Here is a 27,398-nt window from a genome sequence, read left to right on the forward strand (position 1 = left end):
ATTATGAGGGGTAATATACGCATTAAATATGTGAGACAATTTAATTCAATCAGCAATAAGATGCTACAATATCGTGAGCAATATCAGCAGTGTTTTCGCCAAACCAAATTTTAAAGTGTCAGATACTTGGGGGGGGGGGATCTGTTTCTGTTTAACATTCACCCACGTGTACTCTCGTACTAATCGTTATAAACGCACACGATGATACAACGAGTAGGAACAAGTATAACGATAGATACTGCAGCTTTCATTGGGCCGTCTAAATAATAATGTCGTGCTAGATCGTGAGTTGTCACATAAATATCGTTTCATATGCATCAAGCAAAATAAGACTGATTCATCCCCGCGCATATAAAACAAATATTACGCGATACATACACAATATTTTCTTCCAATCAATAAGCTATGTAACGATACTTCTCAAAATATCTTCGCGTGTCTCATCTTTAAATAGAGTACAGATAGAAGAATATAAATATACCGTGCATATGCACATCTTTGCACACTACGCACAGCGACCCATACAAGCCACAGATGCCCGGCTAAATTATTATTATTAAAAATTAACCCCTAAAGATGCTATTAAGTATTACTAATTTGTCTTCTACTTTCAACCTTTTACTGAACTGAAACATTCATTGATACTGTCCATGGGGTAGCACTAGGATTTCGATCGACACATTTTTTTTAAGCTTACACAACATTGAAAATTGAAGCATTTTTCAATTTAATATTGCGTTAGTGCAACCGAAATCGCGAGATATATATAACTCAAATAATAGTGCTACGTCATACGTCTGCGTCGAAAACGCACTGCAAAACCGCCAATTATTTAACCTTTTATAAGAATACAGTAAGGATAAAAAAGTTAAAGTAATTGGCAACCACCTCATGGCATAAATTACTAAAAGAAAAAAAAAATTGCCATGTGTTTTCTCATAGCCATTTACCATGGACAGTTCTCTCGAAAGTATGCTTCAGAATCATTGCTATTCATTAAAATGTACGCGCTGCGTAACATTGTATAAATTAATAATACTTGTTTCTGTTATAACTTATCGATTTCACACAAGAGATTAATTCAAAATAAAGTACAAATAAAATGAAGTACAGAGGATGACTGGCGCACGAATGTTTCACGTTCACAGTTCACATAAGATCAATCGACTAGCTAGCGAGTATTTCTCTTTTATCCATATATATGTACATACATATACACAAAAGAGGCATTATATGTATATATAGACAAAAGCTATTTTTACATATATATATCTATATCTGTAAATTGATTAACGATGAGATATTAAAAGTTTTACTGTTTTTTTTCTTTTTTCAATCGCGCGCATCAAGCATATCGTCCAAATTTAGATGCGCAATCGAATTGTTTATTAAGAAAAAAATGTGCAAACTTTAACTTTTAAATAAAAGTAAGAAAGAAATGCATATACAGATAAAAGTTGCTCATTATAAATCAGTAGTATAAATAGCTAAAAGAATCTCTAAAAATAAGAAAAAAAAACCTGAACGATCAATTAAATCGAATAGTAGTAACTGGAGGCTACCATACTTAGTTAAGTTTATACTACCCATGTGTTGTGTAATTGATGACGAAAAAAGCAGATTTTTTAGACGAACAAACGCGATACATTCGTGCGCATGCAAACTTAAACGTAAGAGACGCCATTATGAAGAAGTTGTTTAAACGACTACGGTATCTCTGTTGTATGTTGTATGACGAGCAGGACACAAAGTAATACATACATTAAGATATGAGAAAAATAAATAAATCTTCAGTTTTCTACATATAACGCTAAAAAAGGATCATTAAAAAGTAAGAGAGTCGTCAAGTAGTTGCTTGAGTTCCTTGAGATGTTGCACTTTACTGCCCGTTGCGGGTGATGACGACGTAGGACGTCCAGCATAGCTAAAACATTAATATTTTCAGATACAGTGGATATTTTTAAAAACCGATTTATAGCTACTAACAATAGTAATAAGTCAACGATCCCTACTGAAAGTGTTACTTCTGATCTTTGAGAAATTTATTTAAATATAACTACAATTAATTATGCACAATTGCGTCATTAATATTTATATATTAATTATTGTTTAATTATTTTAATGTTTTTAATATAAACGTAATATTTTTATGAGAGATAAAATATTATAAAATAATTTCGTATCATTGTGATTACAACATTATCATTGTGATTAAAATAGCAATATTTTTTTCTTCAGGATAAATGATTTACATTCAACATAAAAACTATAATTCATAATCATAATTATATATGAAAACAATTATAATTTTTCATTGTTTCGCAGACGTTACCTCACTGTTCTCTGCTTTGGTTCAGTAGGTTCCGTTGACTGTTCTGACACAATCGTGGTTTTTTTCGGTTTGGGTGACGAAAACAAATCAGCTAACCATCCTCGTTCACTCTCACTTTCTGATGCACCACTGCAACACACGGCCCACCCAGATTCTTCATTTTATTTACGTGAAATAGATAGAAACGAGAAAAGCAGAAATCTGCCTGTATAACTTGTGACAACTTATTGCGATAAAAAAAAACACATGTACACGTGATACTTGGAATATAAATAATGAAATAAAATTTGAAATTTGTAATATAAAATTTTGACACGTCGCGTTAATATATCTTGTATTACCGTGACAAAATAAAAAATGTGGGCCGTGTGAAACAGGAAAAAAGAAATAAAAAAAAAGAAAAAGAAATGCAACACAGTGAACATATAAGTGTATACACACACATACATACAACTTACTTTTACATTTCTCAGTTGGAGTTATATTAAGTCGACTTTATTATTTCGATACTTACATTACGCTTCGGGTGCCATTGAGCGCCGTGTGGAATCTCGGCTGCACGTAAGTCCACCCGCCTTGATTCTTATGTTCTTCCTGAGACCACAATAATTCTGCATTGGGATACTTTGCAGCTTCTTTCTTGACGAGATCGTACGGGAAGGGCGAAATCTATAGAATTAAAATAAATCGAATAAAATATCTTCAGATCATCTATTGTAATTTTTATAATTATAATTATAAAGACATATTTAATTTTTTGAACTTATTTAAAATATAATGTCTGACCTGTTCCATTCTGGCAATTGCAATCTTGTCGTCCAAATTCCGTTCAGCGCGAGCTTTCTTCAGATCGTAATAAACCTTTCCAGAGCAGAACAGCAGCTTCTTGACGTTGTTGGGATTCTGAGCTGCCGTACCCTCCTCCGGTATCACTCTGAGGAAATGCGTGTCTTCTAACATCAAATCAAAGTTAGACTTGGCTTCCGGATGACGGAGCAGTGATTTTGGTGTCATTAAGATCAACGGCTTCCTAAACGGCAGCGCGATCTGTCGTCTCAAGATATGGAAATAATTGGCCGGTGTACTGCAATTGGCAACGATCCAGTTGCTATCGTGCAGTTGACGCACGGCGAACTCTTCGCTTTCAGGCGGGAAGTAATCCGGATCATCGGCGGACATCTGAAGGAAACGCTCCAGACGAGCACTGGAGTGCTCGGGGCCCTATGGCAAAAAGATAAAAAGCGAACTTAAAATTGACAAATAGTAAAAACAATCCAAGTTTATTCACAAGCTTGATTTCATGGATTTACCATTCCTTCGAGACCGTGAGGTTGTAACATGACCAACCCGGATTGCCTAACCCACTTGGCTTGACCGCTGCTGATGAACTGATCGATTATACATTGCGCCGTATTATTGAAATCTCCGAATTGAGCTTCCCAGCATACCAATGCGTTAGGATTTGTCATAGAATAGCCTAACTCGAATCCTATAATTACAATAAAGCTACTTTAATATGAGTAAAAATTATATAGCAATAGTAATTGTGTCAAATAATAGTCTCTGGTCTTACCAAGCACGCCAAATTCGGATAAAGAGCTGTTGCACACTGTGTAAGGTGCCTGATCGGGATATAGATAGCAGAGAGGCCTGTAAGTTGCCTTGTCGACTTTCTGATGATGTAGCACGTTATGCCTGTGCGAGAATGTGCCTCTCTCCACATCCTGGCCTGACAAACGGACGTGAATACCTTCTTTAAGGAGAGATCCGAAAGCCATAGCTTCGCCGAGAGCCCAATCGACAGTTCTAGCCTCGATCATTTCCATGCGAGCCTTTAAAATACGCTCGATACCTGTAAAACGTATTAAAAATTAACATATTTTTTATTATATTTAATATATAATTTTTTTCTTACACATATTTCTATAGATGTCTATGTATTATATAATTTTAAATATATTTTATCTTTAATCTCTTTCTTTCAATATCTGTAATTATGTTATTTAATATTTTCTAACGTAACTATGCTTACCCTTGTGAATGACAAACTCAGCGGCATTCGGCGGTGGCGACGAGAATTTTTTGCCAATGTGTACGAGTGTGTCTTCTTTGATACCAGTGGGCGATGCCTTCAATGGATCCTTTCCTTCGAAGAAACCGGACCATGGCGAGTCCAACCAATCCTTGTACTTGATGTGGGTCTCCTGCCTGGCGTTGTTATACGCTTCTTCGCAGATCTTTTCGTATTTAGCTTTAACATCCTACAATGGGTATAAATTTTTAGCGTAAGAGCAGTCATATAAAGTATAATTTTATGCGTATACGACCTTCGTACCTTAACTTCTTCGGGGGTGACGACACCATCGGTGATGAGCGAATTGGCGTATCTGTCGAGGGCTGGCGGAGTATTCTTGATCTTGCGGTACATCAGAGGCTGCGTAAACATCGGCTCGTCGATCTCGTTGTGACCGTTACGCCTATAGGAGACCAAATCGATCACAACATCCTTGTGGAAGGTGGCTCTCCATTCCGCCGCTACCTTGCACACATGCATCACGGCCTCGGGATCGTCAGAGTTCACGTGGAAGATGGGCGCGTTCACCACTCGGGCTACATCTAATAACATAAAATAATGTATAAGCTTGCTTATGTTAGTTTGTGATGTCATTAAAATAAGACTTGTGAATACCAACCAGTACAATACGGCGATGATCGCGAATGTCGTGGATCCGTGGTGAATCCAATTTGATTATTCACAACAATGTGAATAGTACCGTGAGTGGTGTAATCAGGCAGGTCGGATAGATGCATTGTTTCGAAGACAATGCCCTGACCGCAGAACGCTGCATCTCCGTGAAGAAGAATGGACATAACCTGGAACATACATGAAATATTATTATAGCAAAGTGAATTTGTTATCCATTAAAATTGCATCATATTATTAGATATCCAGTTAATATTTTAATTAGATTTTTATTTTAACAGTAATTTGATTAATTTAAATCTTATAAGATTTTAGAACTGCTTTTTTAAATTTAGATACTTATAAATATCTAATTATGTAACAATTTAATTTTATAAAAATCCTTATTATATGTAGAAATTTGGTTTATGTAATAACTACTTACCTTTTTCCCTTCGCCATCGCCACGATAGAATTGCTCGGCGCGCGTTTTGCCTTGAACCACCGGGTCTACAGCCTCCAAGTGCGATGGATTCGCAACCACGGCGAGACGAATGTTCTTATTTGTTACGCGATTCAGACGCTCGATGTAGGTACCCAAGTGATATTTCACATCACCAGAACCCTGAAAATTATTTCACCGTTACTAAAAGTCTCAAAAACTACACTTTCTACTACGCAGCTAAGAAAAACATCATCTCGTTTTAAATGCTTACATCATCAGCGGCTTCCAGAGCAGCAAATTGCGTGAATATCTGGCTCAAAGGCTTGCGACAGACATTAGCGAGAACATTGAGACGACCACGATGAGGCATACCCATGACAATCGATTCGACTCCCAATTCCGTGGACTTGTCGATCACTTGTTTCATAGCTGGAATCAAAATTTCACAACCCTCCAGGCCGAATCTCTTCTCCGAGGACCATTTGCGCGCCAAAAACGCTTCGAATCTGCGATTCAGATTAGGAGACGCTTACTAGACACATTTCTTAAATGATAATTAGAGAGATAAAAAATTAAAAACCTGAATTCCATGCTCACATATTTACACAAAATGTATCTTGAGAAATATCTTTTAAATATCTTTTAAAGTATATATGTATAAATTATATTAAATTATATTTAAATAGATAAAATATGAAAAAAAGACAAAATAAAAATAAAAACAGATGCATAGCCTTTTTTTTTAATTTGTGACTTTTAACAGAATTGGCATGATATTTGGAATTTTGACACTACTCGATTGACACCGCTGTTATTACCCAGTTGCGCGTGTCAATCTTGCTAAAATGAGCCTTTTCTCATCGTTCGTCACTTCCATGACTCCGGGTGTCTCCATCTTCTGCCTGATCCAGTTGCACTGTTCCAAAGAGTTGATGAACATGAACTCCACGCCGATGTGACCGCAGTAAGCGCCCTCGAGCCGCTTCAGGATCTCGCGTAGCGGCAACGATTTCTCCTTGCCACCGATAAACGTGGTCGACGGCAATTTGAAAACGCGATCCATGTCTGACTCCTCTATTTCAAGCATGTGAAAAAACACGCGTATTTTACAAGTACTCCGAAGCATTCACAATCGATACGTATGTTTAAAAAAATGTTGCAGTTCACACACGCATACATAAATATAATACTCATTGTTAGATATTTATGCACATTTGAGCAAGCTATAACGCTTTTAACAATGTTGGTAACTGCAGCATTTATTTCGCGCATACTTAACTATAAAATAGATCGTATAAATATGAATAAATGTAAAATGTAAAATTGTATGTATAGGAAACTGTTGGAAAGTGTTAGATGTTTTTTTCCTATTTGTTTTGTTTAAAACTGATACTGAAAATGTGTCTTTTAAATACTAAGATTTTACTTTATTCTATTTAAGTTATATTTAATATACATCGCACATATGTCATTTCTTTCTTTCAACAACAATATAAATCTGATATTCACACAATGTGAAGTATTTGCTAACGTAAACATGCATTATATTTTTCAGAGATAATGTAAGTGTACTGTGTTCACCACAATATATCACAATACGCGTGACAATGCAAACAAATACCAAACTTGAAGGAAAAATAAAATTCTGTTAAAAACGAAAAATTATAAGCTCAAATAAAGCATCAGTAATTTAAACAACAACCATCTAAAATGTTTAAAATAGAAAGACGTAATGTGAAATATACTGTATAAAGAAAGAACATAAAATATAAAATACAACAAGAGAGATACACAAAATATACAGAAGGAAAAGATACATATGTTAGAATATTGTCAGAGATAATATACGCAATTTGGCAGCAAAACAAGGAAGTAAAAGAGGAACAAAATTAATTTTTATAGCTAAGTTTTATATAAAAAAAAAAGGATATCAAATGTATCGAAATATTAACATAGAAATATGTCCCTCCTCCAATTCCTTTACAGGAAACGTTCGAGAGTTACCTTTTGCGTGCAAACAATTTTACATAGTATAGATAGAAGAACCCAACCTTTACAGATACTTTTGGTAGAAAACTTTTTAATTCCAGAGAAAAGCTGAAACCACCAGTACCGCCCAATAATATGCTAGCGCGAGTAAGACAGCTTTACTTCAGGCAATTTCCTTGATTAAAACAACGATTATTACATACTTTGCATTAGGACAGCTATCCGATATTGTAGTTCCTGCGAGAAAGTAGTACGTGGTACCTTCCCTGTGGACATTACACTCAAACTCAACAATCGTACAGAACACTGATCATCAAAGAATCTTTCTTCATTTGCTCGGTAAAACAATAAATCGAAGAATAAATTAGTCCTGAATCAAGAATCTTTCTAATTATGTTAATAATTAAACGTGTTGCACATTTTATCTTTCACATTGATATCTCTATTAATATTGATACGATTAAGATAATAGTTATTCACAGGATGTGAGAATAAAAAATTAATAAAATTATTTAAGAAAGTGCTACAATAATAAGGTATACTGAAATAGCTGAATTACAAATCGAAAAAATTAATCGAGAAACTGAATAAAGTGAATTAATAACAGAGCGAAGCTTTAAAGACATTCTGTGTGAGCTATTTGAAAGAGAAAATGTTCACTTTTGTTTACATTTAAATTAAACATAAGAAAAGAAGTTACGCATTGTTTTTATGTAGTCTGTAAATAGAATAAATAATAGTCGGAATTATATGTTTGAAGATGTGATAAAAAGTTATAATTGAGTTATATCGTGCTAATCAAATTGATTAGTAGCCTTCGAATGCGTCAAGAGATGCGTTTTCGTTCGAGAATTTTTTTTTTTTTTTTTTTTACATTTTACTCTTTTCTATTTACGTTCATTTAGGCTTACCGAATGAATAATGGGTATAGAGTAATTCTTGCGGATGCCTATCATCAAGATCAGCGCTGTTGATGCCGAGTGGATCCAATTTAGCGATATGATGGCCACGAATCTGTCAATTTAATGTCACATTCATGCGAACTAAATAGTTCACTTTTGATTTTGCGTGATCTAATATATTTAATTAAGGCTCCTGGGTACTCACCGCGGCCATATTGGATTGTGACGTCAGAAGCGAGAAAGCACACGCTGAAAATTGCCATTTTTTAATGAAAAGATATTTCCATTAAACAGCACTTCAGATGGCTTTAGCACACTCTTAAAAACCCCAAAAACTATCCTTTTCCCTTTATAATCAATCAACAGCTGTAAAATGATCGAGATATCAGACTTTGACATGCGGAATGACTGCGCATGTGCAAAGACCAGACGGACTGGGCTTCATAATATTACATTTTACAGCTGTTGATTGATTATAAAGGGGAAAGGATAGTTTTCGGGGTTTTTTAAGAGTGTACTAAAGCCATCTGAAGTGCTGTTTCATCGAAATATATTTTTATTTCGAAATGGCATCTAAGAAATTTTAGCGTGTGTTTTCTCGCCTCTGACGTCACGATTTCGACATGGTCGACAAGGAGCCAGGAGCCTTAAGATATAAATTACTGTGTTTGATGTTCCATTTTCCTCGAAAAATATTCTTAAATAAATAAAATATTCTTAAATACATCGCAAACAAAGACAAAACACGGATGTTTAATGCACACAAGCTGTCGTTATGCTTTCTAATAAAAAACATCATGTCACAGTAATTAACATTCGAAATGCATATTGAGATATCGAGCTATAAAATATTTCAATTCTATTTTCATTTTGTGAATGTGTTATCTGCTCCTTTTAGCTTCCCTATTACTTTGCGATATTATTTTATAAGATAAAGGAATAATGAAAGTGCTGCTCACAAAAATTCCCTTATCCCTTATTTAATGCGTTTCGCGTAAGGAAAAATAACAGTACGTTAGTATATAAATTTTGGAAAGACACAGGCATGCTGGACGTTAAATGTATACAAAAGTGTTCAAAAGCAATACATATAATAACATATATAAATCATACATGCACAAAGTCCACAGAAATTTCTTAATTCTTACCTCTGATACTTTACACTCGCATACGCGCACACAATGTACATTATTTATCAATTTTTACTCTCTGTTAGATATGCAATAAATGCATAATGTTGAACTATAATATATCAATAAATTCAACAGTTTTACGCCTATATATGCACGAATAATCAAATCGCGAAAGCTGAATTCAATTATTAATTATTATGAAGAGATGGGGCGTTTCTATGATTCTCAAAATGAATGTAATGCTTATTCAAACATTTTCAGTATCAGTGTATATATATGTAAATGCGTCATTAAACATCTCCCTTTTGCACAATACCTAACAGTTTTACATTATTCTTACTTTTACATAACTCTTTCCCAGTTACCTCGTTAAAAATGATATAATTGTAAAATATTTTTAACAGTAAAAAGTTTGAAAAGTAACAAAAATTTAGGAATGTATTATTAAAAAAATGTATAAAAATAATAAATTGCTATTTCTTACTTGACTTGATTTCACTGTAATGGAATTTTCAAATGCGTTCTATGCGTTGTTGCGCTTTAAAATTGTGCCATCTAAAGTTGCACATTATGTCATAAATAAGATTTTTATTTATAGAACAATTATTATTTATAGAATTAAGGATTTTAGACAAATAAGAATGAAAGTAGAAATATTTTCTCTCTTTTCGCAAAATAAAAATAAAATGTGTCGAGATGTAAGAATGATCAAATGAAATGATAATATCGAATGTAAAAATTAAGAAAAGATGTCTCGACGAATAAAATTGCAGAAAACACAATAATCTGTATATGAATTTATACAACACAATAGTCTAAATTAGTATAATGCGCGATATTCATATAGCTTTGTGGCACGTTTATGGGGAGAAAAAAAAACATATTTATATATATAAAAAAATAAAAGCCTGTGAAAAATGCTCGAAGAAAAGCCTTACCAAGCATGTACTGTCGCAGCACTTGTTCTGGTGACCCCTTGCGAGCTGCATAATGCGTGTGTATCAGGTCTGTTTGCATAATACCCAGTGGGTCCAGATCGGCAACTAAGTGACCTCGGGCCTACACGCCGAATAATCCCGAAAAAACCTCACATTTATATAACTGTGTATCTACTTTTACAACTGCACTACACATAGTTACAATGAGAGAAAAAAGAAGCAATATAACAGCTAGATACAGCTGAATTGACAGATGTACATAGATGTATATGTATATATTTACAGCATGTTTTACAGCAAATATTTGTAGCATATTGTATACCAAAAATTATATGTGTTGTGACAATATTTGCAGGAATGGATGCTAATTCTTTATATTTTCAATATAAAAGGCACGGTAAAAGAAATTACGATCAATTGTTGTAACTCTTATCAAATAATTATTATTTTAATTAACCAATTAGAAATAGTGTGCTACTGCTTCTTCCTCGATAAAAATATAATCTCTAATATAAATCTATCCAGAAAAGATGATATAAATCAAGATCATAATTTAAAAGATCTCATTCTTGTTGGGAAAAAATGTGGAGATGCAAGACATGCTTGAGATTGGAAAACAATTATATTAATTGTACAAAATGAGGCTATTATGCTGAATATGTTCTCATTATATCTCTTATTTGTGCATTTATCATATAATTATGTATTGATATAGCATATGAGGCAAACACAAATATTCAAAAATTTGGAAACACACATGATAGCCCCTAACAATAAGCATCAACTGTAATACATAATATCTCATGTCCCAGGTTCATATTAATATTCATTTGGACTGTATATGTATAAAATATATATAAATATTTATATATTTTACTAGATATATTAACTTTATATATAAATATAAAGTTTATACCTATATCTTGTCTCTTTATAAATTACATATTTTAATTTACATAAATGAAACTGAGACATCAAGAACAAAAAATTTCTTTCAATGTATTTCACATGCATACAAATATATTGATGTATGTAAAATGTATTAATGCATGCCATAGTCATTTCTGAATGAATAAATTACAAAAACTGATGTAATAACCATCATATTATAGGTTTCGTTTAAAAGAATGACAGAGTTGAATTTATAAAAAAATTCTTTATCATATTAAAAAACTATATTTTTAAATTTATTATAATTTAAAAGCAGACTTTCAGGCTCCCTTTTAATTTATTAATCTTGTTAAGACTCAAATGTTAAGAACGTTAAGAATATTATAATATTTTTACATTAAGATAGGAGCAGGAAATATATTAACAAACCAAATAAATCAATATTGTTGCCATCTCCATATGACAAAACTATTATGAAAATACTTTTTATACACATTTAATGCATCAATTTATAATTCACTTTGTTACACAAGTGAATTATAGGTGACTGAAAGTGTCATTTCTTTTGCAAACAAAGTAATAGAATTGACAATGATTAAAAACTATCATCTCACTGACACATCTAGCACAGAACTGCACAGGACAAATAGGATGTATCGTATTTAATATAATTTGTTTGCAAGAGAGGAACACATTGAATTTAATTACTGGAAGCAAACAAAATTTCGACATACCTGATAAGAACGAATAATAGCTTGCACCGCTAGATGATCGTCAATAATTTTTTCGTTGACGGGCGCCTGGCCAAGTTGCGTCCCGCCACCCAGGGGCAACAAAGCTCCGAGCGGTATTTGATTGTAACTTGGAGCAAGGGATGGCGGTGCCTGATACGCGAGTCCTGGTGCAGCTCCAGCGGTGCTGTTTCGAAAGAAGGAATCCCATGACTAGGAATAAACAAAGATAAAATAAATTTAAGAAAAGTCTTTTCACACAAAAATCTGTGCAATATATCGCTCATTTGCTGCAACAATGATATAACTAAAAAATCGCCCTTTTTGAGTTATTAGTACAGGGAGAGAGGTTGCTACATGTACCATTATTAAATCGTGTCTCCTGAAAAATCGTATTCGAATTTATTTACTATGTGCACGCTGTGCGGATCCTGCAGCCACGCATTGTACATCTCCTCCACGTAAGAGCTCGAACTGCCGTTTAAGAAGGGTTCCGTTGCCGCACGACTATTATAGTTGCGCGCGGACTCGGTGAAGATCATCCGACTGGTCATGGTCAAAGGATGACTGCGGACGACCCAGAACGCGTATCTTTTGGGTCCGCATATACGCGGCGCCAAGGGGGCCAGCGTATTAAGTACCGTCCTCGCCTTGTACATTTTTGCCTGAAAAAAAAAAATATATATAAAACATGAGTGAAACAAGGTTTCATTCACTTGACATAAGGAAGAGATGTAGATAAGCTAATGAAACTGCGTAAATTTAGTCGCAGATAAGGTGTATTCAATATTTGATATCGTCATTTAAATGCCTAAAATGTGATTAAACAGTTGTTTATTGGCTGAAACCACGCCTCCATTTAGATTAAACATTTCGAGTTCTTTAGCCAATCATGAGATACAGACTAGAGAGTACAAACTTGAGATAAGTGTAATGCTGATGTATGTTAAGCCCATCTTGCAAGCACAATCAGAATCTGATTTATCTGGCTTTATCTGTTATATTGTTTGTTTTCTTATCAATGTCCTCGTTGCATCATTTAAGTTTTAAACTTTGTGCATGTCATATTGATTATTAATTATGGATATGACACATTTTGCAATTGTGTAAACAATGTATATATCTAGGTACTCATATGTTACATACTTGCACATACATATATGTGTGTGTGTATTTATGCATAAACTAAATAAAAACTCATTGTCAGTCATTTTATAATAGCTATGTTTACAGAATCAATAATGTACCTTGTTTTATATAGAGACCATAATTGCAGCATAAAATGTAATGTCAAATTTGAAAGAAATATAGAATAAAATCGATCAATATACACGTATGAAATAAAAATGACGCGTAATTATTGTACATTTTCCGCATAAGAGTAAAATATCGCCGTCTAAAATTATTTGCGAAGGAGCTACAATTATATTATCGATATACGCAACAACTGATATTAATATATTTATTTGTTCATACCGGCAAAAAAATTTTTTTATATCTTACTGCGTTTTAATACCTATATCATAAATATTGAGACGTTAGAGAGAGAGTTCTATTTTTAAAAACTGGCTAGTTACCAGATTGCGTAACGTGATGCTAGAAAAAAAATATGCAATAAACATCAGACACAGAAAGTTGCAAACAATCTAAATCTCTTATTGAGAATTAGATGTGTGTTCTATGTATTTTTATGTAAATATAAAAAAAATTATATATTATATTAAAAGATTTTCACAATAATCGATGTACTTGGCGATTCGTAAAATACTATCTGAATATTTCGCACGCAATAAAAAGTACAAAGGCTAAAAAAATATAATGAATAAGATAAAGCGATCGAAGTTTTATATTATCACGAGCCAATGGAATAGGTCCTGATAAGCTTTGACAGATGTCATGCCAGAAACATATACATTTCATATAATTTCTAAGACGATAAAACTCTTTGAAACATTGCTCTAATCTTTCAGCAAAAAGAGTAGTATTTCTTTTAGAGAAAAATTATACTACCTATATTTTATGTTAAACTGAACAGATAACCAAACTGAAATTGCAATAACTGTACCGAATATTTATAGGCAGTTATATGACAGTTCAAAACAATAAAACATACCAAAACTTGATAACAATATTTTAACAACAGCATTAATCAAGATAATTGTGACACTGGAATATTTACATATTAATAGTTTTCAGATTTTCAATTATTAATCAGTTTTGTTTAATGATGCAATGACATCATTAAACGATGACTCACAGACAATTTATAGAGGATTATTCTGGTGTTTTAATTTTTTTAAGATTTTCTATAGAGATTTTATAGGATCTCATTTTAAACAACATTAGACAAATAATAAGAGAAATCAAATAAAATTCTACCACGCTTTTATTTACATCAAAATTAAGCGATAATTTTGAACAATAACAATTATTTAATTATATCACTCTTTTTCCTCAGCGATTGCAAAAATCGCTCGATTGCACTATCGCAAAAGAAAGAGAGCTGCAGGGTGTCACGTTTACCTTGATTAATTCTACAATTTTTAAAATATATCCAATGTGCAGAGAAGTAGACAATTAACGAAGTAACACAAACATACTCTTAATCTCACTGATATACACTGATATAATGAGACAATTTCCGAAACGTTTCGATCGCTCGGCCTCGTTCATGCACGTGTGACGTTACCGGGAAAAATTGCCGACTTCCCAGTCTCCTTCGTAGGAAATCTCCGCGAGATCGTACGGAGGTGGGTGGGAGAAGAAGATCTGGCTCGCTACGTCAAATACCGCGAAGTTGAGCGAGGTACGTATGTACCTATGCCGAGAACGCGGCCACGCCGTCACTTGAATGTCACACGCCGGGATGACAGGCCAGGCGGCTATGATATGTATATATATCGGCGAGTTTTTAGATTACACAACGAGCCGCAATTATTCTACGTCCGTTTCTTTATCAGCTGTATAATAACGATACACTTTCCGCGAAATAAGATAATGTAAAAAAAAAAGAGAATACTCAGAACTATAATGCAATGATTAAAAAAAAAATTTGATACCTCTCTGCACTTTCTGTAATTAAAATGTACTTTATATGTATATATTCTAAATCATAAATGTATGTATGTATGTACGACTGCATTCGGGAGCTATGTTCTTATAGCACTCTTAGCGTGCTCTGCCTGTTTACTTTTTCATAAGTAATAAAGATAGAATGACACTCTCTCACTAACGTAGTTCCCGAACGCAGCATGTGTGTGTGTGTGTGGTGTGTGTGTGTGTGTGCATGTGCAATTTTGGAATTTGGAAGATAAAAAAAAGTCGATTCTTTAGCCACACATTTTTCACACTTTAAAATTATAATTTTTTTAAAAATATGTGTGAGGTATATTCGTTGCATTTTCAAATTTTTTAGCCGCTAAAAATATACCCGATTTTCGCAGAAAGAAAAAAACAAAGAAAAGTGCAGGAAAATGCAAATGTGCGAAATTAATTACAGATTCTGCAAATTGCCGAGTATTTGTAAACACAAAATGAATCGCAGAAAAAAGTGTACAATTAAAATGACCAACCAGACTTATCTGTATGTATGTATGTTGTATGTACATATTGTATATTCAAATCGCACGTGAAACGCAACGTTATTTGACTCACGTGCTCGAACCTGCCGGTAGAGAGAAAACCGCTAACGACTCGCTAATGAATCGTTAACAAGGCGTTAACGAAGCAATATGACACTCGGACGACGGAAGTGGTGACAATTGTCAAATGTTTACGCCGTCTTGACGCAGTCTCGAACGGCGAATCTCTTTCGTCGATTTCTTGAAAGTTAGAATTCGATCTCGTCACGAGGCATGGAAGCTCGCGCGCGCGCGCGCGCGTGCTTCCACGCGCACAAATAGCGATTAACGCACGCCGGACTTTATCGCGTTTTGCGTTTTCTTTCTCTCTCGAGATAAGGGAACGTATGCTGCGGGGGGGCTCGCGACATACCGCGCAAAATCCGGTTGACAATATTCGTCGCTTGTTGATTTTGCACGGTCGTATTTTACGTAATCGAGCGTAATAATAACCTAGATACAACCGCGATCGCGATGTCGTGGGGAATAAACAGCTGATCGGCGACGATCGGACGCGGCGCCTCGTTTACGGGAGATTAACGGCTCGAGATATGTCGCGATAGGGCGTCCTGACAACGTCCAGGTGATAACCAAACGGCTTACCTGATGTTAACGCAACGACGATCACACACTATCCACCATTTGCAACTCGCTACTGCGGTTCGCGAGCGCTCCTAAAATATACGTGAGCTTCCGTAGAGAAGCGAATCCGAGGCGCAACCTGGCGACAAAAACAGGAACTAACGAGATAATTTACATTCGATAAAATAGGAATCTATATACCGATCATTGGATGACGTCATTGCGGGAAATTTCAAAGCGCTTCGTATTGTCGTATTATGGATTATGAATGTTGAATTTGTCTGTGTAATTTTTCAAAACAAAGAAAGATATGTATGGCTGTAACAAGAGAATGATGTAATCGTCCAACTTGTTAATTGTAACCTATGAATTATTTTTCGAATTTTTGTACGTCTATATGTATGTTTTGTTTAGAAGAATAAATTATTTTTTATTTGTACATATATAGTGTACTTAAACTTAAATTCAGAATAACACATTAAATTTCGCTGCATCATGTAAACAAGAAATTATGGAACTTAAAGAATCTGACATAGCCAACATGAATATTCATAATAGCAAAAGCGGAATTTTTGGTAATTAAAAACACTTTCAAAAATTCTAGAATGTTATTTTTTCTATCTCTCCAATATTATTTTTGCTTTCACAGAATCATCTTCAAAGACTTGTAAATTAGACGAATCGGAAAGCAGACCAAATGTCACGTTGAAAAGTATTATCGCGTTTATATAAATCGAATTTTCCTTATTTATATTATTTTATATAGTATAACGTTATATTGGATTTTTCAGTCGTCAACATATTCGATTTCCGAAAACATTTTAATAACATTAAAAATATTTTAATGTTAATATTGTTATATGTTATTGAAATATATTTTATATAATGTTGTATATATAATGTTTATATTTTAATTGATTATTGCCTCTCCTTTATTTAGAAATGGGGCAAGAATTGGATGAAGCGGAGACAAAATGTTTTACATTAAAGTCTGAATTAAATTATGTGATGGGAGTTTGTCAAAAAGTCAAAACGGAAATGAAAGGCAAGAAAAAAATCTAATGCTTCGCTAGAATCAATAAAATTAGCTAAAAACTCAAGCTTACAATTTTTAATCGGACATAATGATTTTGTAATAGCGAAATCATGACTACCAATAAAAAATTTTAATTATAATCTCCAAAAAATTTACAACATATTGCACACAAGACTGAAAATTTTTGTAAAATATTTTTTTTCATCAAAACTAATCAACATATTTATATATATTCTTGTAGATACCTTACGTTTAAGTTCGAAATCTGCCCAATTGTCACCTAGAAGAATCGTCGACAATGACGATGATGCTATCGAAGAATTCGAAAGTTTGAAGCAACGAAAGCAAAATGGATTATTTACGATGATTATGCCGAAGACTCAATTAAATAAGAAGCTTCATACGACGACACCAGTCCAGAGTGAAACCCTGAAAGTAGGCATACACATATATACATGATTATGCGTGTATTATAAATCATCACAGAAATATACAATAATTATGTAATTATATATTTTTGTTACTGTAAATAAAATTATTATACCTAAAAATTCTCGAAATATGAATAGGCGAGTGGAGAATACGAAAATCCGCTGTCCTTTCCGGAATATATGCGGGAACATTTGCAATTGATGCTGAGCGTAGAAAATTCTGTCGAAGAACTGACATCGAAAGCGGATGAGGAGAATTATTTCCGCCGAGAAGTAATTCCACCGAATTCTGCAAAAAGAGATATTAGAGATGCGAAATTGAATTTGAATATTCCGGATACCGCGAAAGTTAGACGAGCGGAGAAAAGTAAACGTGCCTCAAGAATGGAGAAAAGCGAATCAAATTCTATTTATAATACAGTGGGCAATATGTTACCTAAAGTGCGAAAGAGGAAAGGAAGATTACGTAGTTCCGCTTCCAAGAGTACAACTACCACTAAAGATACAAGAATCATCGGTAGAAAAGAAGCAAAGAAGAGACATAAAGGTATTAGAATCAAATTCTTGCATATATATAATTTTTTTTCGTACATTGTGTTCTATAATTATTAGTATTAAGAATATAATAAATATTATACGTCAAATCTGTTGTATAAAAAATATTTTATCGCAGGCCATGGCGTTATTCATCAACTGTCAAATCCTCCAAAGAATCTAAAAAAATCCAACGACGTCGTGGAAATTTTTCATAATACTACATTGAAGAGTAGCAATTCTGGAATATCTAGTAAGCATTCTAAATTTGATAAACAAACAAAATGTGTAAAAAGACATCCTACTGAAACTGCTAATCAAAAGATCCAAGAAACATCTTATTCTGAACGTGTTAATCATGAATATCAATTTGATAATAAGGAGAATGAGCAGCATCAGTGTCCTCAGTCATTAAATTATCAATGCGATTCGGGGTAATTTACAGCTGTAATAATAATATCATTATTATATTAAATACGTCATTATTTTTCGACATTAGAGTAAATATAAAACTTAATATTTTTTCATCGTGCAAATTTTTTTTTTGCAGAGTAATTCCTGAGAGGGTTCAAGAACATGACATATCGGAAAAGCATTCCAAGGATTTCTATCCATCGGCGCAGTACAAAACGCATCAATGTGAACATAATGCTTTTAACAGATGCAACGATCCGATGTTCACTCCTAACTATGAAATGCCGACTTTGGCGTCGAGATTAAAGCGCTCGAACAGATCGTACTTCAACAGATTTAACTTCCGAAACATACCGTTCGTAGTAGGAACTTCGGTGACACCCAGTCATAATCTCGGATTGAACATTCAACAAGTGAGTTTATCGAAATTTATGAAAGTAGTGGATGTTTAAATGGTCTTCTGTAAAAAAAAAAAACACAGGTATTGAGTGTAATGAAAACGAGACAGCCGGTTGCAAACGATATCACTCCGTTATTAATTCGTAAAGTCAGTAGAGGAATGCAGCCGATGTCGATTCTTCTGGAACAGATGAATGGTCACTCCGAAAATACGGCTCTCAACATAAATTCGCATCTGCCTGGAATATTCAATAATAACGATAGCTCAAATATCAAGCGAGATAAAAATTTATCTGCATTTGATTTACAATATGTGGAAAATGCTCGTACGTCAAATGTATCTGGCAGAATAAAAATGATTCCTGAAAAAGATAACAATGTCACTAAACAATTTAATAAAGAAAAAATTGATTCCAATGATCATAAGATTAAACAGCAGTCTCCTACTCTCATAAATAAAAACAACACGCCAATAAATGTGAGAAATCAGCAAGGAGTTTCAAAAATATCATTAAATAAGGAGGTAAATCACATTTTAGCAGTTTGTCTAAACATATTATATGACATATTGATGTTGCAGATTGATATCGGTGATTATAAAACACGTACAATTACTGGCGCACACAATCCCAAGGAAATACGTGATATTTTAATTAATCTTCACGATCAATTTGAAGAAATAAACACGTGAGAATTAGCATTATTAAATTTAAGATTCCGCATTTTTACAAACGTATTTAGTTGTACTCTTAATTTATAGAAAATATGAGAAATTGCAATCAGAGGTGGAAAAGTCCAATGATAAATCTTTAGCGAAAGAGTTATCCGCTATGGAAAAGGAACTTAATATCAAAGAAGAAGAAATCAACGCCGTTATCGGCCTTTACAAAGAAGTGAAAGCTAAACATAAGTATTTAATGCATTTCACACATTTTTTACATTAATGATATATCACGAAAACAGGTAATGACACTAAAGCAGCAAATGAAAATGTTGCACGAGAAGAACAGTCTCGTTTGCATTACGACCGAGTCAACCAAGGGATCCCATAAAAATCCTTTTCCCGTATCGATTTTACCTGGAAAGTCTTATTCGATGAATCCGACGCAGATTTTTGGTCGAAGAAAATTTAATGCAACACGAGAGCCGCCCACTTCTATGCAACTGACTGCATTATTACGGCAGATACAAACTTTTTATAAGCAAATGCAACTCATATCGTAAGGCTACATGGTAAAAAATCAAAATTTTTAATCAAAACTATTATTCTTCTCGAATCGTTCACACATATAGTAGATTCAGTAGAAAATTTCGATAAAAAGGCGAGGCTATTAATTGATTTCTTCTTCCCTTAGATAATATATGAAAAAAAAGATGCTACTAAAAGATTGTAACAGCTATTCTTCGCGCAGTTTTCTAAGGAGGGATTTTTTTAAGGTGTTTCCTTGTCTTTTGCAATAAACGAACATTTCTAGCAGATCATATTCCATTTTATTCTGCGTGCTATCCCATAATAATGTGTAATATTTATTTGTATGCATGTACGATTGTATGTAATTTATGTATGCGCAACTTTCTTTTGTCTGTGTGTGTATCTCTATACATATATTTTATATATATTTACATATATATATATATATATATGTTACATATATATATATGTTACATATATATATATGTTACATGTATATATATATATATGTAAATATATAATCAACATTTTTGTATAAACGGCGAAGATGATTATTTCTTTTTTTAAGAATCCCCCTGCTAGAGACAGATTCTTTATCGTCGTAATTCTCACGGTCGAATGCAAAATTGTCAGTTGCAGCTATGTACGACGATATATCCGAGAGAAATCGATTGTTACATTATTAATTTATCTTGTTCTTGCTCCCCCATCACAAGATTCTAATCTCTCTAGATATGTTCGTCGGAGATTATGTGATCCGCGTGAAATATTTATATGTATATATCGTCCCTCTCTTTTCTTTAAGTACTAATTTAACGATTCATAATCTATCCGATTCTGTTTTTCAGCTAAATAAAATTTTCTTGCTCCTTTTCTTGCATTCTGTCTCTATTTTCAAATATTCCTCTGCTTTTCTTTCTCTCTCTCTCTCTCTCTTTCTCTCTTTCAAAGCATCTACACAGAATCACGCGATCTGTTCTTATGCGTAAAGTATACACTATGCGCTACAAAATGTATCTTAATTAACGTTAATATAAAATGTTATCTTAGATCTACGATAATGTTAATTTTTCTCTCTCTTTCTTACTATAGAAGAGCGCGCTTAAATATACGCCCGCGGGAAATAAAAACATTCCTGTGGCATCTCGAATATAAAATTAATTTTCTCTTGTGAAACAATAGTCCTTTTGGCAGTACGGCTGGAGGACGATAATTGCGAAAAAAGCGAGAAACAGATCTTATGACAGTAAAGTATTTTCAATGTCATCTATTTTTATTTCTGCATATATGGAATGAGAAAGAAATAATTAAATAATCTCAGCTGACAGATTAATTAACTAATTTTAAGGATCGATTAACAAAGCAATATGTTCTAACTAATTTATTTAATATTATAATTGAAATATTTACTTTATTGTAATATCTTTTTAATCATTGAAATGCGTCTTAAAATAAATCCGTTTCCTGTTTTTTTTTTCCTTCACTATAATTATCCTACCTCCAACCGTTCTTTCGGAAAAAAGGACGATGCTTTATTTAAATTATCGTCATCGCTGTAAGATCTTTTAAAGTGATCGTCAACTTCAATCATCTCCTGCGGAGGAGACGCGGAAAAATCATGTTCCTTTTTATCTCGATCTTTTGAAAAATTGCTTTCACAAAGAAAACAAGGAAAAAGAAATAGAACCGAGTACTCCACATACACACTTTCTCATCTTAACGCAAATATATCTCTCATTATATCACAGACTAAAAAATGCTTTGGTCTAAACAATTGTTTCATTTTTTCTCTTTTCCTTTTTTGTTACTCTTTTTTTAATTAGAACAGATACGCGTTTTGGCATTTACATGTTCGCGATTGATTTTGTCAGCGCCGATATATCATTTTTTCTTTATTTCTAAAAATATTAATTTCACCTGCGTAATCAGTGCGAAAAGCGGAGCTGTTCGTCAATTTTTGTGTACTGTCCGATATTGAAGAATTCGATGTAGAAATAACAATACATAATGAGTGTGCAAAATTTAATATTTGTTGAGGCAATCATATTACATTCTTTAAAAAATTAGTTATCGTATTAAAAAAGAAACATTTTAACGTTAATTATTTTTTAAGTATTTTTTTTTATAAAAGTTATCGTTATTAAAAGAAAGAAGATTGTTACCATCTCATAAAACTTTAAAAGTGAGTTTTTGCGTCTCGATTATATATTGAAATTTCCGGTTTCAAGATGGTATTTGATTTCACTGCTGTGATATAAAAAACAAGAAATTCTTCGGTTCGCGATTACAAAACTTAGTGTGAGACTCGCAAAGCATTTCTTTTGTATATTATCAGCACGCTGTAAAACTCAAGCCATTAGATTATTAGCACCCTCGAGACTCTGTGTGAAAAAATCGATCCAAGTGGAATTTTAAGGCGTTTTTTGCGGTAGTCCCTAGTCGGCTGTGTGTATACATTGCGAACGGCCTTAAAATCGTACTTGTACAAAAATATAAACGCAAAAATCAACGAGCTTCTTTTAGTGAATATTCTTTTCTTTTTTTAATACGTTATTAAGATCGTAACATTTTATAATACTCTACAATATTACAACATGTGATATCTCTTACAAGGTACTTACATTACGAGTAACCCCACGGATTCGTTCTTTACTCTCTCAGCGTTAGACTTCAGCGATTATTTCAAGATGATAAAATAAATATCGGGTTCACTATAAACATTAGTCATTATATGAGAATATTTGCTCTCTCTCTTCTATCATTTTTCTTTTAAGTCTTATCGATCGACAACACGTATCATTGTGAGACTATTCATTATATCGATATCAACTGGATTTATATATATATATATATATATATATATATATACACACACCTTCACGAATAGCAAAAACATGATAAAATAATATCAAATAAACTCTATTTCTGCAAACAAATGTAAATATTAAGCATATAAAATTATATATTTAACTGTGAAATATAAAAACGTTACTTGATGTATTCTCTGTAAGTTGTGATACAAGTTTTCTCTTCTACGTTGAAAAAATCTTGATTTCTAGATTTGCATTAATGATTTAAATTGATAAATCCATTTTTAATCTCAATCATTAATATCTGTTCTCGTATTCATCTGTAAAACTTGACATTTTAAATACAAACAAAGTTTACAGATCCAACAAGATATATATAAAAAATATAAATGTGCTTTATATTTATAAACAAATCAATTAAAAATTATAATCTGTAAATATATTCCAAAACAATCATCCAGTTTCTTGTTAGTGCGAAACAGTGTATCCTAATCCTGCATGTAGGATAAATAAATGGAGGACAATTAAGTAAAAATTTCCCATCATAAATAAACAAATATTAAATACGATAAGTGTACCAATAAACAAGATTTGCAATTATTTCATCGCGTCGTTACATCATTACGATGTATTGTAATAATTTTATGTTCTGTAGAATCATTAATGTTTAAAGAGCTCAAATGTGCTATCTCAATACCATTCTGTAAACGTACTATCACGCACTATAACTTGTCCGTTCATGCGTATTTTCAACATATCGATTATGTTGATTAAAACAATAGTGTTGCAAATAAAACATGTTATATATTAATGTTGAAAATATTTAATATTATTTTTTGAGTGTTATAATAGTATCTACAATCAAGAAAAGATTCAGTATCAGTACGCATGAACTTACTAGAAAGTGAAGCAAATCCTATATTTGCAAATATTATCAATAAAATACTTTTGATTCTGGACAATACATTCTTATTACATTACCGTTTTCCACTTCAGAGGACGCTCGGTCGAACTGCTTTTTCAGGCCCTTTTAATTATGACTTCATGATGCAAAAATTGCAGACGACGATGAGTTGTATTGCATTCGTGATGTGACAATTGTGTCTTGTTACAAACACTTAAAGCCTCTTCAAAGATTTCAACAGCATTGTTTTAAGTCAGATCTTCGTTACTCGTAAATTAGATACTGCGTCAAGCCTTCTTAGCTATAAGAGCGTCGATCAGTCTAAGTTTCGCCTTTGCTTGCTTGTAGGATTCGTACACGATGGTGACTTGTGGTCCGCGATCCTCGCGTTGCATACGACGGCCGGCTCGGGCTTCGAATTGTGCTTCTAATTCTTTTAACGCTCTGCGAAGCCGTTTTTTTTCCTCTCGAGTAGCTTGTTGCTGCATTAGTAATTCCTCCCTTAAAAGAGAAAAAAGATATTCGATAAAGAGCGTCAATAAATATCGATATACTTCGTCGTATATAGTCATAATTTTTATTTAAGAAAAAAACTTCTATTTTAGAATGCTCTTCAAAAATAAACAGAATAAATTGAGGAAAAAAGAAATAAAAAATTCGAAATAATACAAAAGTAAAATATAAAAATATATAAAACATTTTAAAACTAGCAATTTGAGAAATTTTATCTTAATCTAAAAACTTACTGAGGAAGAGCGTGTAAACTTTCACCGGCGCCGCGACTGCCTTCACTGCTACTATGTTGACTATCGCTATCGGTTGGTAATTGATCCGTGGGATCGATACAATCCAAAATGCCTCGATGAGACATGTCAGGCTCGCTGGCTCTCCTATCAGTTTCCGCAGGATTTCCAGGTAGACTTGACGATGTAAAATCCATCGTTTCATGCTCCAAAATCGTAGCCAGTTCCGAAACGCTGTCCTTATTTTTGCTCTACACAACATGTATGAAACGTATCGTTTAAGATTTTCCTCTGAAACTAGTTTTGATCATATTTAATTAATAATAATTAACCATTCTTACCGGGCCTGCTCTGATGAGAAGTCTCTTCAAGGTTCTATAACGGTCGTACAGCGGTCGCACAACCGCTCTGTCTTCCTTAGAGACCGGCCTACCGAAAGTGTTCTCGATATGAAGTAACGCTTTTTGTACGGCCGTCTTTTCGTCCAGCAATTGCTCGTAGCTGAGCTCCTCCATGTTGTCAGATCGATTGTACTTAATTCGTTTCTCACTGAGTTTCTTTTCTGCTTCTTTCACCATCTCCTCCATCGACGTCACCCGTGATTTCTCATGGCCATTGTTGTTGTTTATTGGACTACCGTTGTTCAGTCGATTGTTGGCATTGGCCAGGAGCGCGCTTATCGGATCTTCCTTCAATAATTTGTGTTCCTTTCGTAACTTATTTAGCTCCGTGCACAGCCGCTTGATGTCGCGATTACTCATTTTGTCAGAATGACTCGGCCGATAGCCAAAATTCTCTTCAAACTCGTCCTCGTACTTCTTAATCTTCTTTTTCAGGCCATTAATGTGCTTCGCTAAGTTTTTGAGTCCCATATCCGATGGATTAGGCGTGCTGGGTTGCATCTCCTCCTCGGAGTAAAATCTCCTAGGTAGCAACAGCGAGTTCCTTGGCGAAAGCATGGCTTCCACTCGAGCATCTGCGGCTTCTTCCTACAAAAATCCAATAGACACATACAGTGCCGTAATTAGGCAGATGCAACAGGCCCAGGGCCCAGAACAAAGAGGGGGCCTTGAAATAAAACTGAACAAAAAATTATTCAAATATAATATTTGCAAATTTTAAATTTCTTATCTTATTTCTTGTGTACGTAAAAATTATTTATAAACAATTGTTATATCATTTTTGTTTTATTATTATTTTTCCCCCCCAAAAATTAAGGGACTCAAAAATAAAACCTTGCCCAGGGCATATAGAAAGCTAGTTACGGCACTGTATTTAATGTTAATATATATAAAAAAAGATCTAAATAATTATTTATCACATAAAAGTTGTTGATCTTTTAATTAATATCTATCATTAATTTTCTGTGTGCATTCATTATTTTAAATATTTTAATTGAAATTATATGTAACTGTTTTATATATGTATAATTCTGTATAAATAATTTTTTAATATAATTATTATTTTTAATATAATAATGTATTTTTAATTTTTTAATTAATATTCTTATACTTACGTTTCCTTCCAAATGCTGAAAGCCCCAATTAGTCAAACTGGGTTTATTTACATCCTCGTGATCGACGGTAGGTGGACGAGCTGGTGAGGGTGACCTGCTAGGTCCGCTGCTCAACATCTCTAAAAAACTTTGAGCTGGCGAACCATTATGGCTATTAGGGCTTGGTGACACATTGGAGATATACATATTTTCAGATTCCTCTTCGTTTTCCTAACAAAAAATAAAAATTCATGTTTACTGGAATTTATTCGCATTGAAATTAATTTTATCATTAAAATCACCGTCGATATTTAAGCAAATAAATATTATATATATTATAAATAACTCGTAAAGCTAATATCAACATCTCTCGTGAAAAAATTTGCTGTGCCTACCTTGCTGGAACTCTGGTCCGTATCCGGGACTCTGTGCACTCTTCTCCTACGCGCTTGTCTTCTGCCTCTCGGGGTGATACTTCTGCTAAAGCGTTCACTGCTTCTCAGTTTCTCGGCGTCGCAATCATATTTTTCGGTCGCCACTACTACCTCACACGGTGACGGTACTGATAATGATTTTTTCGAGCCAGGCGAAACGTTGGTCCTCTCGTGAAGCGGTAATCCACCGCACCTCTGTGCACAAACGAATCGATTAGCAATCGAATTTGTATTTCAATTAATTAATAATTTAACTTTTAAGATACTAAATTATTCACGTAAAATAACCAGAGATATTCCGTTTTAATATTTAAATTGAACAAACAATGTTTTAAAAATCTTTGCAAGTTTTATATAATCTCATTATAAAGATGTGTGTATGTGTTCGTTAATAAATGATAAATAAAGACTATACTGTAGAAAAATGTTTCTGGAATTATATAAATTAAATATATATAAATATAATAAGTTAAAAATGTAAACATCTTGTGTCTCGCTGCGTAACTGCGTAATATTTTGAAGATTATTGTTGTGATTATACTCACCACGCCGTGACCCATGTCTTGACCGAGCTGCGATAAAATATGCAAATGTTCCTGGCTGTTGAAATCTTCGTGGCTACTCACACGTCTAATCGTATCTGCGACGTCGGTGGGGCTGTCAAGAACACGTTCCTCACTATTGCTCCTAAAAAACATAGTCGTCATTCTAGATACATCGTATCCAATATTAATAAAAAATCTATAAAATAATTAATTAG

At 33.4% G+C, this 27,398-nt stretch overlaps 3 protein-coding genes across 18 annotated transcripts in view; 1 reads left to right on the forward strand and 2 right to left on the reverse strand.

Annotated features, from left to right (window-relative positions):
• Positions 1-27: 27 nt before the first annotated feature.
• On the reverse strand, positions 28-16,368 carry Nc73ef (oxoglutarate dehydrogenase Nc73EF). Of its 12 annotated transcripts, none has more exons than XM_083051485.1 (17): positions 16,268-16,368; positions 12,455-12,709; positions 12,048-12,257; positions 8,361-8,463; positions 7,653-7,715; positions 6,279-6,534; positions 5,732-5,966; positions 5,461-5,640; positions 5,026-5,206; positions 4,668-4,948; positions 4,365-4,593; positions 3,906-4,184; positions 3,643-3,821; positions 3,119-3,553; positions 2,847-3,001; positions 2,333-2,461; positions 28-1,924 (listed from the first exon to the last, which is right to left on the reverse strand). In XM_083051485.1, the coding sequence occupies exons 2-17, from the start codon at positions 12,701-12,703 to the stop codon at positions 1,825-1,827; spliced, it is 3,264 nt and encodes a 1,087-aa protein (XP_082907611.1). In that variant the 5' UTR covers positions 12,704-12,709; positions 16,268-16,368; the 3' UTR covers positions 28-1,824. The 12 variants fall into 12 exon arrangements, with proteins under 12 accessions (XP_082907611.1, XP_082907615.1, XP_082907614.1 ...); XM_083051489.1 differs by lacking the exon at positions 16,268-16,368 and adding an exon at positions 15,699-15,846; XM_083051488.1 differs by lacking the exon at positions 16,268-16,368 and adding an exon at positions 14,734-14,909.
• A 389-nt stretch (positions 16,369-16,757) lies between these two features.
• LOC145943942 (uncharacterized) lies at positions 16,758-20,487 on the forward strand. The gene is made up of 12 exons (XM_083051862.1): positions 16,758-16,821; positions 16,896-16,958; positions 17,187-17,291; positions 17,524-17,717; positions 17,852-18,260; positions 18,387-18,681; positions 18,798-19,074; positions 19,143-19,583; positions 19,641-19,747; positions 19,821-19,953; positions 20,024-20,293; positions 20,416-20,487. Exons 1-11 carry the CDS (start codon positions 16,758-16,760, stop codon positions 20,282-20,284), a joined length of 2,349 nt encoding a protein of 782 aa, XP_082907988.1. The 3' UTR covers positions 20,285-20,293; positions 20,416-20,487.
• LOC145943719 (protein FAM13A) overlaps positions 17,863-27,398 on the reverse strand; it is a 55,861-nt gene continuing 46,325 nt past the window's right edge. For 3 of the 5 annotated variants that reach the window (XM_083051497.1, XM_083051498.1, XM_083051500.1), the window contains 6 exons: positions 27,184-27,325; positions 26,600-26,833; positions 26,226-26,435; positions 25,051-25,698; positions 24,713-24,960; positions 20,521-24,467 (listed from right to left, as the gene is read on the reverse strand). In XM_083051497.1, coding sequence (XP_082907623.1) covers positions 24,254-24,467; positions 24,713-24,960; positions 25,051-25,698; positions 26,226-26,435; positions 26,600-26,833; positions 27,184-27,325 — 1,696 coding nt within the window. In that variant the 3' untranslated portion in view covers positions 20,521-24,253. Of the gene's footprint in view, positions 18,003-20,520; positions 24,468-24,712; positions 24,961-25,050; positions 25,699-26,225; positions 26,436-26,599; positions 26,834-27,183; positions 27,326-27,398 lie in introns of those variants that run through there. The other 2 variants (XR_014426565.1, XM_083051501.1) reach the window with 2 other exon arrangements.

The sequence above is a fragment of the Prenolepis imparis genome, unplaced genomic scaffold, assembly GCF_030444845.1.
Source record: "Prenolepis imparis isolate NDT839.2.m4 unplaced genomic scaffold, iyPreImpa1.0 SCAF_12, whole genome shotgun sequence".
In the NCBI taxonomy this organism is placed as follows: Eukaryota; Metazoa; Arthropoda; class Insecta; order Hymenoptera; family Formicidae; genus Prenolepis; species Prenolepis imparis.

Excerpts from the sequence above, each read along its gene's own strand:
- Nc73ef (XM_083051485.1), bottom strand. The coding sequence starts at position 12,703 with ATGTACAAGGCGAGGACGGTACTTAATACGCTGGCCCCCTTGGCGCCG. Across the intron at positions 8,464-12,047 it reads CTATTATTCGTTCTTATCAG|ATTCGTGGCCATCATATCGC; the intron begins GTATGTCGAAAT and ends TTAAATTGACAG. Across the intron at positions 4,594-4,667 it reads TCACCCCCGAAGAAGTTAAG|GATGTTAAAGCTAAATACGA; the intron begins GTACGAAGGTCG and ends TACCCATTGTAG.
- LOC145943942 (XM_083051862.1), top strand. The coding sequence starts at position 16,758 with ATGGAACTTAAAGAATCTGACATAGCCAACATGAATATTCATAATAGC. Across the intron at positions 17,292-17,523 it reads AGTCAAAACGGAAATGAAAG|ATACCTTACGTTTAAGTTCG; the intron begins GCAAGAAAAAAA and ends ATATTCTTGTAG. Across the intron at positions 19,954-20,023 it reads TTATCGGCCTTTACAAAGAA|GTAATGACACTAAAGCAGCA; the intron begins GTGAAAGCTAAA and ends TCACGAAAACAG.